This window comes from Anomaloglossus baeobatrachus, chromosome 5 (genome assembly GCF_048569485.1).
Source record: "Anomaloglossus baeobatrachus isolate aAnoBae1 chromosome 5, aAnoBae1.hap1, whole genome shotgun sequence".
Classification (NCBI taxonomy): Eukaryota; Metazoa; Chordata; class Amphibia; order Anura; family Aromobatidae; genus Anomaloglossus; species Anomaloglossus baeobatrachus.
In genome coordinates this window covers 442,487,132-442,500,928 of record NC_134357.1, presented here as the reverse complement: position 1 = coordinate 442,500,928, position 13,797 = coordinate 442,487,132, and the positions used below count along the sequence as shown (strand labels likewise).

The following is a 13,797-nucleotide window of genomic DNA, read 5'->3' as shown; positions in this document are numbered from 1 at the left end:
TCACTCCTATGCAGGCTTTACACGAGACGATCTATTGTGCGATATGTCGTCGGGGCTTACGGTTTTCGTGACGCACATCCGGCATCGTTCACGACGTCATCTCGTGTGACACCTCCGAGCGACGCAGAATCGCTCACAAATTGTGAGTCGTGTACTCGTCGCTGAGTTTTAAAAAATTGTTTATTTAACATGGCGCCGGTTGTTCATCGTACCCGGGGCAGCACACATCGCTCCATGTGACACCCCGGGAAAGATGAACAGATCTTACCTGCGTCACGTGGCACCCGGCGGCTATGCAGAAGGAAGGAGGTGGGCGGGATGTTTACGTCCCGCTCATCTCCGCCCCTAAACTTCTATTGGCCGGCGGCTGTGTGACGTCACTGTGATGCCGAACGTCCCTCCCCCTTCAGGAAGTGGATGTTCGCCGCCCACAGCGAGGTCGCTCATCAGGTGAGTACGTGTGACGGCGGTTTAACGGCTTTGTGCGACACGGGCAGCAATTTGCCCGTGACACACAAACGACGGGGGCGGGTACGATTGCACGATAGATCTTAACGTGTAAAGCCCGCAGTACACTGATGGCCTATCCTTAGGATAGCAGGAAGGAACAACCACGGGAAGGGCAGTCTCCAGTCAAGGAGACCACCTATGCCAAACATGGTATCCATCCACAGACAGCTGTTTCGGGGTATTTGCCCCTCATCAGTGTGGAGTAGGAAACTGGCTAGTGGGAGCAATGCCTAGTAGAAGACTACATAAGCAAGGATGGTTGACCTTAGGGAGATCAACATCCAGCACCGCGGAGCACCATCACGTGTTTCTCAACGCAGTGATTGTAGAGCAATGCCCCCTGGGAAAGATTCAAAACAATAAAGCCTGCGGAGACACCATCACAGGTTTCTCAACGCTGGCAGGAAACTACCCAAGTCTTTCACCGGGAAGGAACAGCTGTTTCGGGGTATTTGCCCCTCATTCCAACTCCACACTGATGAGGGGCAAATACCCCGAAACAGCTGTCTGTGGATGGATACCATGTTTGGCATAGGTGGTCTCCTTGACTGGAGACTGCCCTTCCTGGTGAAAGACCTGGCTAGTTTCATGCCAGTATTGAGAAACATGTGATGGTGTCTCCGCAGGCTTTCTTGTTTTGAATATTTCCCAGGGGGCATTGCTCTAGAATCACTGCGTTGAGTAACACGTGATGGTGTCTCCGCGGTGTTGGATGTTGATCTCCCTAAGGTCAACCATCCTTGTTTATGTATCCTTAGGATAGGTCATCAATGTCTGATTGGACACCCCGCACCCCCGCCGATCAGCTGGTTTTGGTGCAGCAGGCAGCTGAAAATGCTTAGTTCTGGAGCCGCCACGTTAACTGATAGTGGTCGCGGCCATCAGAAGACGAGTCAGCTCCAGAACTGAGCATTCCAGCTGCCGAGTATCAGACCCTGGCCAATCAGACATTGATGACCTATCCTAAGGATAGACAATCAATGTAAAAGGTAGTGGACGACCTCTTTAACTCTAGATTATGAATGGTGATAAGATCAATTGCAAAAAATTGCAAAGTAATTCCTTGCATGAAAAGTAAAATCACAAAATCCTCATTTCTATTGAATTTCAACCCTCCTGTGGAAAAAGTCTTCAGAAAGCTTAAACCCCAGCAAGTGACAGGACCATCTGCTAAAGAATATGGAGTTAAATGATTGGTTCAATGCCAGTGCAGAGCTTGCTCATAAATGGCAGCAGGCAGATGTCTTCTGCACGGTCAGTGAGGCAAAGGGGCAGCAAAGACGCCCCTTCTCTGCAAGAAAAACCTCAATGACAGGCTGCCATTCTGCATACAGTACAGGGATGTGTTGGAGGGGACTGAGGTTAAGATATTTTCTCTGATAAAGCCCCCCTGCAGACTGCCTGAAACATCTGGAAAAATGATTGGTTGTAGCGTTACTATGAGTACCGTCATCCTGAGACCACGTGTAGGGTCATATTTCATCCATAGAGGGGGCTCACTCAGAATTTTGCCTAAAAACACATCCATGAATAAAGATCTCAACACCCTCCAAGAGCAACCTTTAATCATCCAAGAGCAATATGGTGATGAACAATAATTTTCCCAACAAGATGGAGACCACGTCATAAGAAAGAAGTGATAACTAAGGGACTCGGTGAACAAAACATTGGTATTTTGGTTCAATGCCCAGTAAAGTCCCCAGATCTCAACCCCATGGAGAACCTGTGGTCTATCCTCAAAAAGTGGGAGGGCAAAGAAAAACCACAAAGTGTGATAAACTCCAAGCACTGATTAGACAAGGATGGGTCATCAGTCAAGGTTTGGCCAGAAGTGGATACTCAGCTGTCAGGGCGAAGGGTAGAAATCATGAAAAATAAGGGACAACACTGGAAATATCGAGTCTCTACATAAACCTGATATATTTGTTAATAAATGTGAAAAAACCTTCTGAAATGCTGATAATTGTCCTTCAGTAACTACTGAAAAATCAGACCAAAAGATCTAAAATTAATGAAGCAGCAAAGTCTGAAAATCAAAATTTGTGTCCGTCTCAAAACTTTTGGCCTTGATAGTAGAGGAGGGGTAACTGCAGAGAAATGGCTCTGACCGCTGCTTATTACTACACTTCACCGCGCACCATCTGCCCTGAGCTAGAACATAATGGGATGTTACCTGAGGTGGACTCCGAGCCCCCGATGCTTTCCAGAACACTCCAGGCACACCCAGATGCCATAAGTGACGCTGACCCACTGAGGGTTAAAGGCTCCGCATTCAAAGCAGGTCTGCAAGAGGAAGGAAACACAATATGAACACACACTTCACCCCGCTATTGTACAGGGGACCCCATCATTATATGGACGTCACCCCGCTATTGTACTGGGGACCCCATCATTACATGGACGTCACCCAGCTATTGTACGGTGGACCCCATCATTACATGGACGTCACCCAGCTATTGTACGGGGGACCCCATCATTACATGGACATCACCCAGCTATTGTACGGGGGACCCCATCATTACATGGACATCACCCAGCTATTGTACGGGGGACCCCATCATTACATGGACATCACCCAGCTATTGTACAGGGGACCCCATCATTACATGGACATCACCCAGCTATTGTACGGGGGACCCCATCATTATATGGACATCACCCCCCTATTCTACAGGGGACCCCTTCATTATATGGATGTTCCCCAGATATTGTACGGAGGACCCCTTCATTATATGGATGTTCCCCAGATATTTTACGGAGGACCCCTTCATTATATGGACATCACCCCCCCTATTCTACAGGGGACCCCTTCATTATATGGACGTCACCCAGCTATTGTACGGGGGACCCCTTCATTATATGGACATCACCCCCCTATTCTACAGGGGACCCCTTCATTATATGGACGTCACCCAGCTATTGTACGGGGGACCCCTTCATTATATGGACGTCACCCAGTTATTGTACGGGGGACCCCTGGGGGGGGGGGGGGGGGGGGGGGGGGGGGGGGGGGGGGGTGGGGGGGGGGGGGGGGGGGGCGGGGGGAGGGGGGGGGGGTCGGGGGGGGCGGGGAGGGGGGACAGGGGACCCCATCATCATATGGATGTCACAGACGACAAACCGTCTCCCTAAAAGACTGGAGAACGTCTCCTATAACTATGCACCATCTTGTGCCCCCCCCTTAAAGATCAGTGATTGCGGCCAGTAATGGGGCTGGCCTGGCGGGCGGGCACACTGCAGACTTACATTGTTCTCATCCTCTGCTCTGACCTCCTTCAGCACCTTCCTGGTCCGAGGACTCGCCATGTCTCTACAATAGAAGAAAAGGGATCATTATTATCTGATTGCCCTAACCAGAGACACCCCTTCTGGGGGAGGGGAGATCAGCCACAAAGCGCATCTCTCACTGCAGGACCCCACACATAGCATGGGCCTCAATGAGATCTGTGCAGTCCTTCAGTCCTCCTGTGGTGGCGCTGCAGAGGAATCAGACATTAGCTCACAAAGACACCCTGTAAATCAGCCTGTAGTCAGGGAACCCTCCTATAAAAAAGTGGACATTCCCTCTAAGCAAACCTCCTGCAACTGATCTACTTCACCATTTACGACCTCTGCTTGCTGTCAGTTTACAGGGAACTTTCTTGTTAGCAGATACTGGAGCCTGTAAGTCTCTAATTATACACTGTGCAATTGTATAGTCTGTACACTTATACTTCAAACTGCCGGAAAACGCTGATCAGTCACCGTGCGGAGTTGTGCAAAAAATCTGTCAACTTTTAGACTGTGTGCCCACAATCAGGGTTCACAGCGGATTGGATGAGTCAGTTGCTCGTGGTCGTAACCATGGATACCTAAGCTGCAATGCCCTGCACATGCGGTAAGAAACACAGTGAATCAGGAGAACTACACTAAATTTCTAATTGGAGGCATGTGCTAATATTATTATTACACCTACTACACATTGGGATAGGATCTTTGACATGGGAATAACCCTTTAAGGCTTATGTATGAAATGCCAGACTTAAAGGGGTTGTCCACTACTCGGACAGCCCCTTCATCCGAATGTTCCTCCTTTTAAAATAATAAACCTTAGGCTGGGGCCACACGGGGACTACTGGAATCCTCGCATGACACTCGGCTCGCACTGGCAACACAGCAGGAGTGGATGTGGACCTTAGTTGCGGAGGGGAGGGTGGGATTTATCTCCCTCTCTCCTCCGTAGCCGGCTATTGCGATTTTCGCTCTGCACACGTGGTACATGAGTGTATTGCGAGTGCGGTGTGAGTTTTCTCTCGCCCCATTCACTTGAATGGGTGCGAGAGAAAAGAGTCTCGCATTGCACCCGCAGCATGCTGTGATAGTTTTCTCGGTCCGATTAGGGCTGAGAAAATAATCGCTCATGTGTGCTGACACACAGGCTAATATTGGTCCGAGGGGAATGCGATGTTTTATCGCACTCCACTCGCACAGATTTTCTCGTCGTGTGGCTTAGGCCTAATACTCCCCTCTGGTGCCAGCGCTGTTCTCCTGGGATCATGTATCAGTGTGACGTCCCACAATCCCTGCAGCCAATCAGCAACTGCTTCACTCTCTCACCGTCAGACGTAGCCCATATGGAAGATAAAAGAGCAGCTGTCCTCCTCCTGATGTACCGTATTTTTCAGATTAGAAGATGCACTTTTGCTCCTAAAAATTTGGGAGGAAAATGAGGGGCACGTCTTATAATGCAAATGTAGCTTTCTGGGAAGTGGAGAATGGGCGCTGTGCTGGCTGCGGCGGGCGCTGTGCTGGCTGCGGCGGGCGCTGTGCTGGCTGCGGCGGGTGAGATGCTCCGTTGGTGGTACAGGCTCCAAATAATGGTGCCCGAAGTCGGCGCGTGCGCAGATGGAGCTCTCGGCTCAAGATCTCATCTGCGCATGTGCCGCCTCTAGCCCATTGTTCTGCCAGCAGCGGACTTAAGGAAAATGGCGCCCGGAGGTGGCCTGTGTACGCAAATGAGATCTCGGCTTGTCAGTCGAGAGCTCAATCTGTGCACGCGCCGATTCCAGTCACCATTTCTTTGAAGCCTGCTCCGCCGACAGCTTCTGGATGTTCCGTCTCACAGCGCTGGCAGCGAGGATCTGGGACATCCGCCGCACCGCTCTGCTCCAGGCAGCCCCCACCGCAGCCCGTGCAGCCGGCACAGCCCCCAACGCAGCCGGCACAGCCCCCAACGCAGCCGGCACAGCCCCCAACGCAGCCGGCACAGCCCCCAACGCAGCCGGCACAGCCCCCAACGCAGCCGGCACAGCCCCCAACGCAGCCGGCACAGCCCCCAACGCAGGCCCTTAAGCACCGCATCTGCCTCCTGTGACCCCGCTCCTCCACCACCACCACCCCCCCTCCGGTAAGGCACCACAGGAGTAGAAGACAGAACCCCTTTTTTTTCTTAAACTTTATCTCCAAGTTTGTAGTCTAGCGTTATAATTTGAGAAATTACATTTTTATACTTTTTTTGGATGACTTCTTGTTAATCCCTCTGGGGTACTTTTATTTTACATACAGGATAGCAATATATAGGAAAATACTGGTCTCACGCCTTGGCCCGGTGGTCTTCATGAGAGGACCAAGTTGGCACCCACATGCATCTTTGTCAGGCCCACTAGTGCCATAGTGACCTATCAGCACCCCCGCATGCACAGAAAAGAAGGGGTGATTGCCAACATCTATATAAACAGCAGTGCTCAGAGCTGGCTCCAGTCACTGCAGTTACAGGCGGGCGCCAGCAGTATAACACAGCCATCACCTCCAATGTATGAAGTGCGGTGTACGTCAAGGGTGAGCAAAGGGGTTAATAAAAGTGACACAGACAATCCCACTTGAAGTCATCAGAAGCCTTTTGATCGTGTTAGTAGCCAGACAGGCAGCTAATCATGAAACTGGGGTTCAGGGAGCAGCACCAATCCTCATGGAGAGAGACCACACCAGTCCCTGCAGGACAGAGGGGCAGCGTAGCCACCAGTCCCTGCAGGACAGAGGGGCAGCGTAGCCACCAGTCCCTGCAGGACAGAGGGGCAGAGTAGCCACCAGTCCCTGCAGGACAGAGGGGCAGAGTAGCCACCAGTCCCTGCAGGACAGAGGGGCAGAGTAGCCACCAGTCCCTGCAGGACAGAGGGGCAGAGTAGCCACCAGTCCCTGCAGGACAGAGGGGCAGAGTAGCCACCAGTCCCTGCAGGACAGAGGGGCAGAGTAGCCACCAGTCCCTGCAGGACAGAGGGGCAGAGTAGCCACCAGTCCCTGCAGGACAGAGGGGCAGAGTAGCCACCAGTCCCTGCAGGACAGAGGGGCAGAGTAGCCACCAGTCCCTGCAGGACAGAGGGGCAGAGTAGCCACCAGTCCCTGCAGGACAGAGGGGCAGAGTAGCCACCAGTCCCTGCAGGACAGAGGGGCAGAGTAGCCACCAGTCCCTGCAGGACAGAGGGGCAGAGTAGCCACCAGTCCCTGCAGGACAGAGGGGCAGAGTAGCCACCAGTCCCTGCAGGACAGAGGGGCAGAGTAGCCACCAGTCCCTGCAGGACAGAGGGGCAGAGTAGCCACCAGTCCCTGCAGGACAGAGGGGCAGAGTAGCCACCAGTCCCTGCAGGACAGAGGGGCAGAGTAGCCACCAGTCCCTGCAGGACAGAGGGGCAGAGTAGCCACCAGTCCCTGCAGGACAGAGGGGCAGAGTAGCCACCAGTCCCTGCAGGACAGAGGGGCAGAGTAGCCACCAGTCCCTGCAGGACAGAGGGGCAGAGTAGCCACCAGTCCCTGCAGGACAGAGGGGCAGAGTAGCCACCAGTCCCTGCAGGACAGAGGGGCAGAGTAGCCACCAGTCCCTGCAGGACAGAGGGGCAGAGTAGCCACCAGTCCCTGCAGGACAGAGGGGCAGAGTAGCCACCAGTCCCTGCAGGACAGAGGGGCAGAGTAGCCACCAGTCCCTGCAGGACAGAGGGGCAGAGTAGCCACCAGTCCCTGCAGGACAGAGGGGCAGAGTAGCCACCAGTCCCTGCAGGACAGAGGGGCAGAGTAGCCACCAGTCCCTGCAGGACAGAGGGGCAGAGTAGCCACCAGTCCCTGCAGGACAGAGGGGCAGAGTAGCCACCAGTCCCTGCAGGACAGAGGGGCAGAGTAGCCACCAGTCCCTGCAGGACAGAGGGGCAGAGTAGCCACCAGTCCCTGCAGGACAGAGGGGCAGAGTAGCCACCAGTCCCTGCAGGACAGAGGGGCAGAGTAGCCACCAGTCCCTGCAGGACAGAGGGGCAGAGTAGCCACCAGTCCCTGCAGGACAGAGGGGCAGAGTAGCCACCAGTCCCTGCAGGACAGAGGGGCAGAGTAGCCACCAGTCCCTGCAGGACAGAGGGGCAGAGTAGCCACCAGTCCCTGCAGGACAGAGGGGCAGAGTAGCCACCAGTCCCTGCAGGACAGAGGGGCAGAGTAGCCACCAGTCCCTGCAGGACAGAGGGGCAGAGTAGCCACCAGTCCCTGCAGGACAGAGGGGCAGAGTAGCCACCAGTCCCTGCAGGACAGAGGGGCAGAGTAGCCACCAGTCCCTGCAGGACAGAGGGGCAGAGTAGCCACCAGTCCCTGCAGGACAGAGGGGCAGAGTAGCCACCAGTCCCTGCAGGACAGAGGGGCAGAGTAGCCACCAGTCCCTGCAGGACAGAGGGGCAGAGTAGCCACCAGTCCCTGCAGGACAGAGGGGCAGAGTAGCCACCAGTCCCTGCAGGACAGAGGGGCAGAGTAGCCACCAGTCCCTGCAGGACAGAGGGGCAGAGTAGCCACCAGTCCCTGCAGGACAGAGGGGCAGAGTAGCCACCAGTCCCTGCAGGACAGAGGGGCAGAGTAGCCACCAGTCCCTGCAGGACAGAGGGGCAGAGTAGCCACCAGTCCCTGCAGGACAGAGGGGCAGAGTAGCCACCAGTCCCTGCAGGACAGAGGGGCAGAGTAGCCACCAGTCCCTGCAGGACAGAGGGGCAGAGTAGCCACCAGTCCCTGCAGGACAGAGGGGCAGAGTAGCCACCAGTCCCTGCAGGACAGAGGGGCAGAGTAGCCACCAGTCACTGCAGGACAGAGGGGCAGAGTAGCCACCAGTCCCTGCAGGACAGAGGGGCAGAGTAGTCACCCGCTAACTAGAATGTCTGTTAATATTGCGAACAGCCCCTTCATATGAGTCAAATCGCGAGTCACACTGTTAACCAATCACAGAGCAGCTTTCATCATTTATTGAGCGCTTACGAGATGAGAGCTGTCCTTTGATTGGTTGCTGATGCCAGCCTCATCCTCCTGCACGGGGTCTCCATCACTAGCGCTCGATACGATTTATATAGAAGGATCAGTGAGGGCGGGAGACCGGACACATCACGGATACATACGACTCCATGGCTGTCACAATAACCCATTCACTGCTCGCCATAGCCGGCAGTAATGATAGACGTGGCGGGTAGGACGGCTGTCCGGGGGTCAGCTCTCGGGTGTACCTGCTGTAATCGGGTGCGCAGATCTCTAAGAAACGGATGACGGAGAGGAGCGCTCACTGTGTCGCTGTACGGCCGCCGGTGCTCGGGATCTCACTATACGGCCGCCATCTTCCGGCTACGTTGCAGCTTCGCAGAGGATTGTGGGACGGCCGGGGGTTAACCTCTTGTGTTCCGCCTGGCAGTGCAGAATGGTCACGGTGGGGTGGGAGGGGCTGAGTGTGTGAGGAGACGTAATGACTGCAGGGAGGGTTCACCATACGGTATATGGCCACACTGATGACTGGAGGAGGGAGAGTGTGAGGTAAAAGTGACCCCATGAGCTCAGAGGTACGGACCATTATGTGTGCTCAGACCTGGGGGCAGCAATGAGGGCCAAGGGCCAGATACACCGCCACACACAGCCCAGATACACCGCCACACACAGCCCAGATACACCGCCACACACAGCCCAGCTACACCGCCACACACAGCCCAGCTACACCGCCACACACAGCCCAGATACACCGCCACACACAGCCCAGATACACCGCCACACACAGCCCAGCTACACCGCCACACACAGCCCAGCTACACCGCCACACACAGCCCAGCTACACCGCCACACACAGCCCAGATACACTGCCACACACAGCCCAGATACACCGCCACACACAGCCCAGATATACCGCCACACACAGCCCAGATACACCGCCACACACAGCCCAGATACACAGCCCAGATACACCGCCACACACAGCCCAGATATATACTGCCACACACAGCCCAGATATATACCGCCACACACAGCCCAGATATATACCGCCACACACAGCCCAGCTACACCGCCACACACAGCCCAGCTACACCGCCACACACAGCCCAGCTACACCGCCACACACAGCCCAGCTACACCGCCACACACAGCCCAGATATACTGCCACACACAGCCCAGATACACCGCCACACACAGCCCAGATATACCGCCACACACAGCCCAGATACACCGCCACACACAGCCCAGATATACCGCCACACACAGCCCAGATATACCGCCACACACAGCCCAGATACACCGCCACACACAGCCCAGCTACACCGCCACACACAGCCCAGCTACACCGCCACACACAGCCCAGCTACACCGCCACACACTGCCCAGCTACACCGCCACACACAGCCCAGATACACTGCCACACACAGCCCAGATACACCGCCACACACAGCCCAGATATACCGCCACACACAGCCCAGATACACCGCCACACACAGTCCAGATACACAGCCCAGATACACCGCCACACACAGCCCAGATACACTGCCACACACAGCCCAGATATATACTGCCACACACAGCCCAGATATATACCGCCACACACAGCCCAGATATATACCGCCACACACAGCCCAGCTACACCGCCACACACAGCCCAGCTACACCGCCACACACAGCCCAGCTACACCGCCACACACAGCCCAGATATACTGCCACACACAGCCCAGATACACCGCCACACACAGCCCAGATATACCGCCACACACAGCCCAGCTACACCGCCACACACAGCCCAGCTACACCGCCACACACAGCCCAGCTACACCGCCACACACAGCCCAGCTACGCCGCCACACACAGCCCAGATACGCCGCCACACACAGACAATATAATAGGGCCACACACATTCCAGGTATACTGCCACACACAGGCCAGATATAGTGCCACACCTCTCTCCTTATACTCCCTGCTTCTTCTTTACTTCTTCTAGTGTCCTTGGCATTACTGTTGGCACGAGGCGGTCACTGCAGGCTTTTCGGGTTACACATGAATCCGGCTCCTCCGCTGGTACATCATACATGTTATTTGCTGTGTCCCAGCACAGTCTGAAGAGCATGGAGCAGATACCAGGACAGATTACATGAGGAGAGTCGCAGAGCACAGTATTAGGACGTCATCACAGCAGCAGGGCGGTATATGCTGCCAGTGTGGAGGAACCTGAGCAGCACTCTCCAGCTGTCATATCCAGAGTCCATGAGGCCCTAACATCCATAACATAACATAGTTAATGTTATTCTGCCTGCAACATCATTCACTGTGGATCACTGATGATCTGGGGACAAGGGATGGCAAACTAAGCAATTGCCCAAGGCCTGCAACCTCAAAAGGATCCCCCAGAAAGAACCTCCACAGGTTTACAAAGCAGGAACTGCACTGATAATGCCACTCCTGCGCTAATACTACCCACAAGACCCAAAACGTAAATAGTCATTGGCAAGTTTTCCTGCTGGCGTCACTCTTGTCATAGGTGTGTTGCGTGCTGTCACGTCCCTTGGTGTTCCAGCCGCTCTCTTGCACCTTCCGCTGCAGCCAAGCATAGTGGTTGCCCCCACCCCCCTTGGTGACCAGAAACAGCCACAATGCTCTAATGCCATATAGTTGGATTGGGAGTGGAACGTGGAAGAGGGCAGCTGAGACGCCAAGGGACCTGACTGCATGTAACGCGCCTGTGACAGGAGTGACACTAGCAGGACTACCCAATCTGTGATGGGTCTCATGGGGTCTTTGAGTGTGATTCTTTTGGGGGTGTCTGCTTTCCTTGTGAAGGGTCTATCTTTTCTGCTGCATTGTACATTGTTCCCTCTTGATCATGGAAAAATAAGGCATCCCCGGAAGATAAGTCCTAGCACATCTTTTGGAACAAAAATGAAAATAAAACCTCATGTTATTTTCAGGAAAACAGAGTCGCACTAAGTGTGAATCCTCCACTAATGCTAGTACAGCCACGATCCAGGCAAGTACAAAGCGAACATGTACAAGTGCATCTCAATAAATGAGAATATCATCAAAAAGTTAATATATTTTAGTAAAATAATACAAAAAGGAAAACACATATATTATATACACACAGAGGGATCTATTTCAAGTGTTTATTTCTGTTAATGTTGATGACTATGGCTTACAGCCAATGAAAATCCAAAAGTCATTATCTCAGAAAATAAGAATAATTAGCACAAATCACTTGCAAAGGCTTTAAAATGGTCCCTTAGTTTAGTTCAGTAGGCTACAAAATCATGGGGAAGACTGATGACTTGACTGATGTGTAGAAGGAAGTCATTGACACACTCCACAAGGAGGGTAAGCCACAAAAGGTCAGTGCTAAAGAAGTTGGCTGTTCACAGAATGCTGTATGCTAGCATATTAATGGAAAGTTGAGTGGAGGGAAAAAGTGTCGTAGAAAAAGGTGCACAAGCAACCGGTCTAACACAGCCTTGATCGGACTGTTAAGAAAAGGCCATTCAAAAATTTGGAGGACAAAATATGGGTCGGTCTCATGGAGCGCTAATGAAAGGAAAAGTTTTGAAGGTTCTTTGAAAAAACAAACCTTTTATTGGTGGTCCCTTATAGCCACAACACGTTTCGACAACTGATATCACCTGAGGAAGACAACATATGAGTTGTCGAAACGCGTCGTGGCTATTAGGGACCACCAATAAAAGGTTTGTTTTTTCAAAGAACCTTCAAAACTTTTCCTTTCATTAGCGCTCCATGAGACCGACCCCTTTTTTGTCCTCTATTGTACAGATTCCCCTTGAGGGAAGTTCGTCAGGAGCTGCTGCAAGGAATGCCTAATTGGATTAGAAGTATTGGTTTCCAGGTGCTGACACGGAGTACGGGACCGGCTGTGACGGTGAGCAGCTACAGTGTGTGGATTCACGTGACACCCGGACCAAGTCTATTCCAGACTCAGCGCTGGAGAGAGGACGGCTGGAATCTCTCCTTGGAATTTAATAGCACCTACTACTGGTGTTGTATAGGGATGCACAACCCTGTAAGGTGAGCAGTATTTAGGAACCTTTTAGTTTTTTAAAACCGCAGGTGCTCCTCATTTCGCCCCCCCCCCTCTCTTTTTTTTTTCTTTGCACATTCAAAAATTTGGATGAGATTCACAAGGAGTGGACTGCTGCTGGAGTCAGTGCTTCAAGAGCCACCACACACAGACGTATCCAGGACATGGGCTACAACTGTCACATTCCTTGTGTCAAGCCACTCATGACCAATAGACAAAGCCAGAAGCATCTTACCTGGGCTAAGAACTAAGCTAAGTTGCTCCGTGGTCCAAGGTGTTGTTTTCAGATGAAAGTACATTTTGCATTTAATTTGTAAATCGCGGTCCCAGAGTCTGGAGGAAGAGTGGAGAGGCCACAATCCAAGCTGCTTGAGGTCTAGTGTGAAGTTTGCACAATCAGTGATGGTTTGGGGAGCCATGTCATCTGCTGGTGTAGGTCCACTGTGTTTTATCAAGACCAAAGTCAGCGCAGCCGTCTACCAGGAAATTTGAGAGCACTTCATGCTTCCCTCTGCTGACAAGCTTTTTGGAGATGGAAATTTCATTTTCCAGCAGGACTTGCCACCTGTCCACACTGCAAAAAGTACCAATACCTGGTTTAATAACCACAGTACCACTGTGCTTGATTGGCCAGCAAACTCGCCTGACCTAAACCCCATAGAGAATCCAAGGGGTACTGTCAAGAGGAAGATGAGAGACACCAGACCCAACAATGCAGATGAGCTGAAGGCTGCTATCAAAGCAACCTGGACTTCCATAACACCTCAGCAGTGCCACAGGCTGATCACCTCCATGCCACGCCCCAAACAAGTATTAAAGGGAACCTGTCACCAGATGTTTATAATACCTAACGGTCGGTGCAGAGCAGACTGGTCGGACGGGTGTCTCCGTTCTCCGGGTCCGCGCCTCCTCTTTCGGCCATCTTTGTCCTCCTTCTGAAGCTAGTGTGGATGATGTGTTCTACGTCATAC

The 13,797-nt window shown here is 53.0% G+C and overlaps 2 protein-coding genes across 7 annotated transcripts in view; one reads left to right on the top strand and one right to left on the bottom strand.

Moving 5' to 3' along the window:
• Nucleotides 1-9,161, bottom strand: part of ARFGAP1 (ARF GTPase activating protein 1) — a 37,639-nt gene extending 28,478 nt beyond the window's left edge. For 5 of the 6 annotated variants that reach the window (XM_075350426.1, XM_075350427.1, XM_075350430.1 and 2 more), the window contains exons 1-3: nt 9,006-9,161; nt 3,757-3,820; nt 2,684-2,793 (exon numbers count right to left, since the gene is read on the bottom strand). In XM_075350426.1, the coding sequence (XP_075206541.1) occupies nt 2,684-2,793; nt 3,757-3,816 (170 nt within the window). In that variant the 5' untranslated portion in view covers nt 3,817-3,820; nt 9,006-9,161. The remainder of the gene's footprint in view (nt 1-2,683; nt 2,794-3,756; nt 3,821-9,005) is intronic. The other variant, XM_075350432.1, reaches the window with a different exon arrangement.
• Nucleotides 9,162-9,265: 104 nt separating this feature from the next.
• Nucleotides 9,266-13,797, top strand: part of NKAIN4 (sodium/potassium transporting ATPase interacting 4) — a 76,502-nt gene continuing 71,970 nt past the window's right edge. The window contains exon 1 of the mRNA XM_075350424.1: nt 9,266-9,332. Within this exon, the coding sequence (XP_075206539.1) occupies nt 9,321-9,332 (12 nt within the window). The 5' untranslated portion in view covers nt 9,266-9,320. The remainder of the gene's footprint in view (nt 9,333-13,797) is intronic.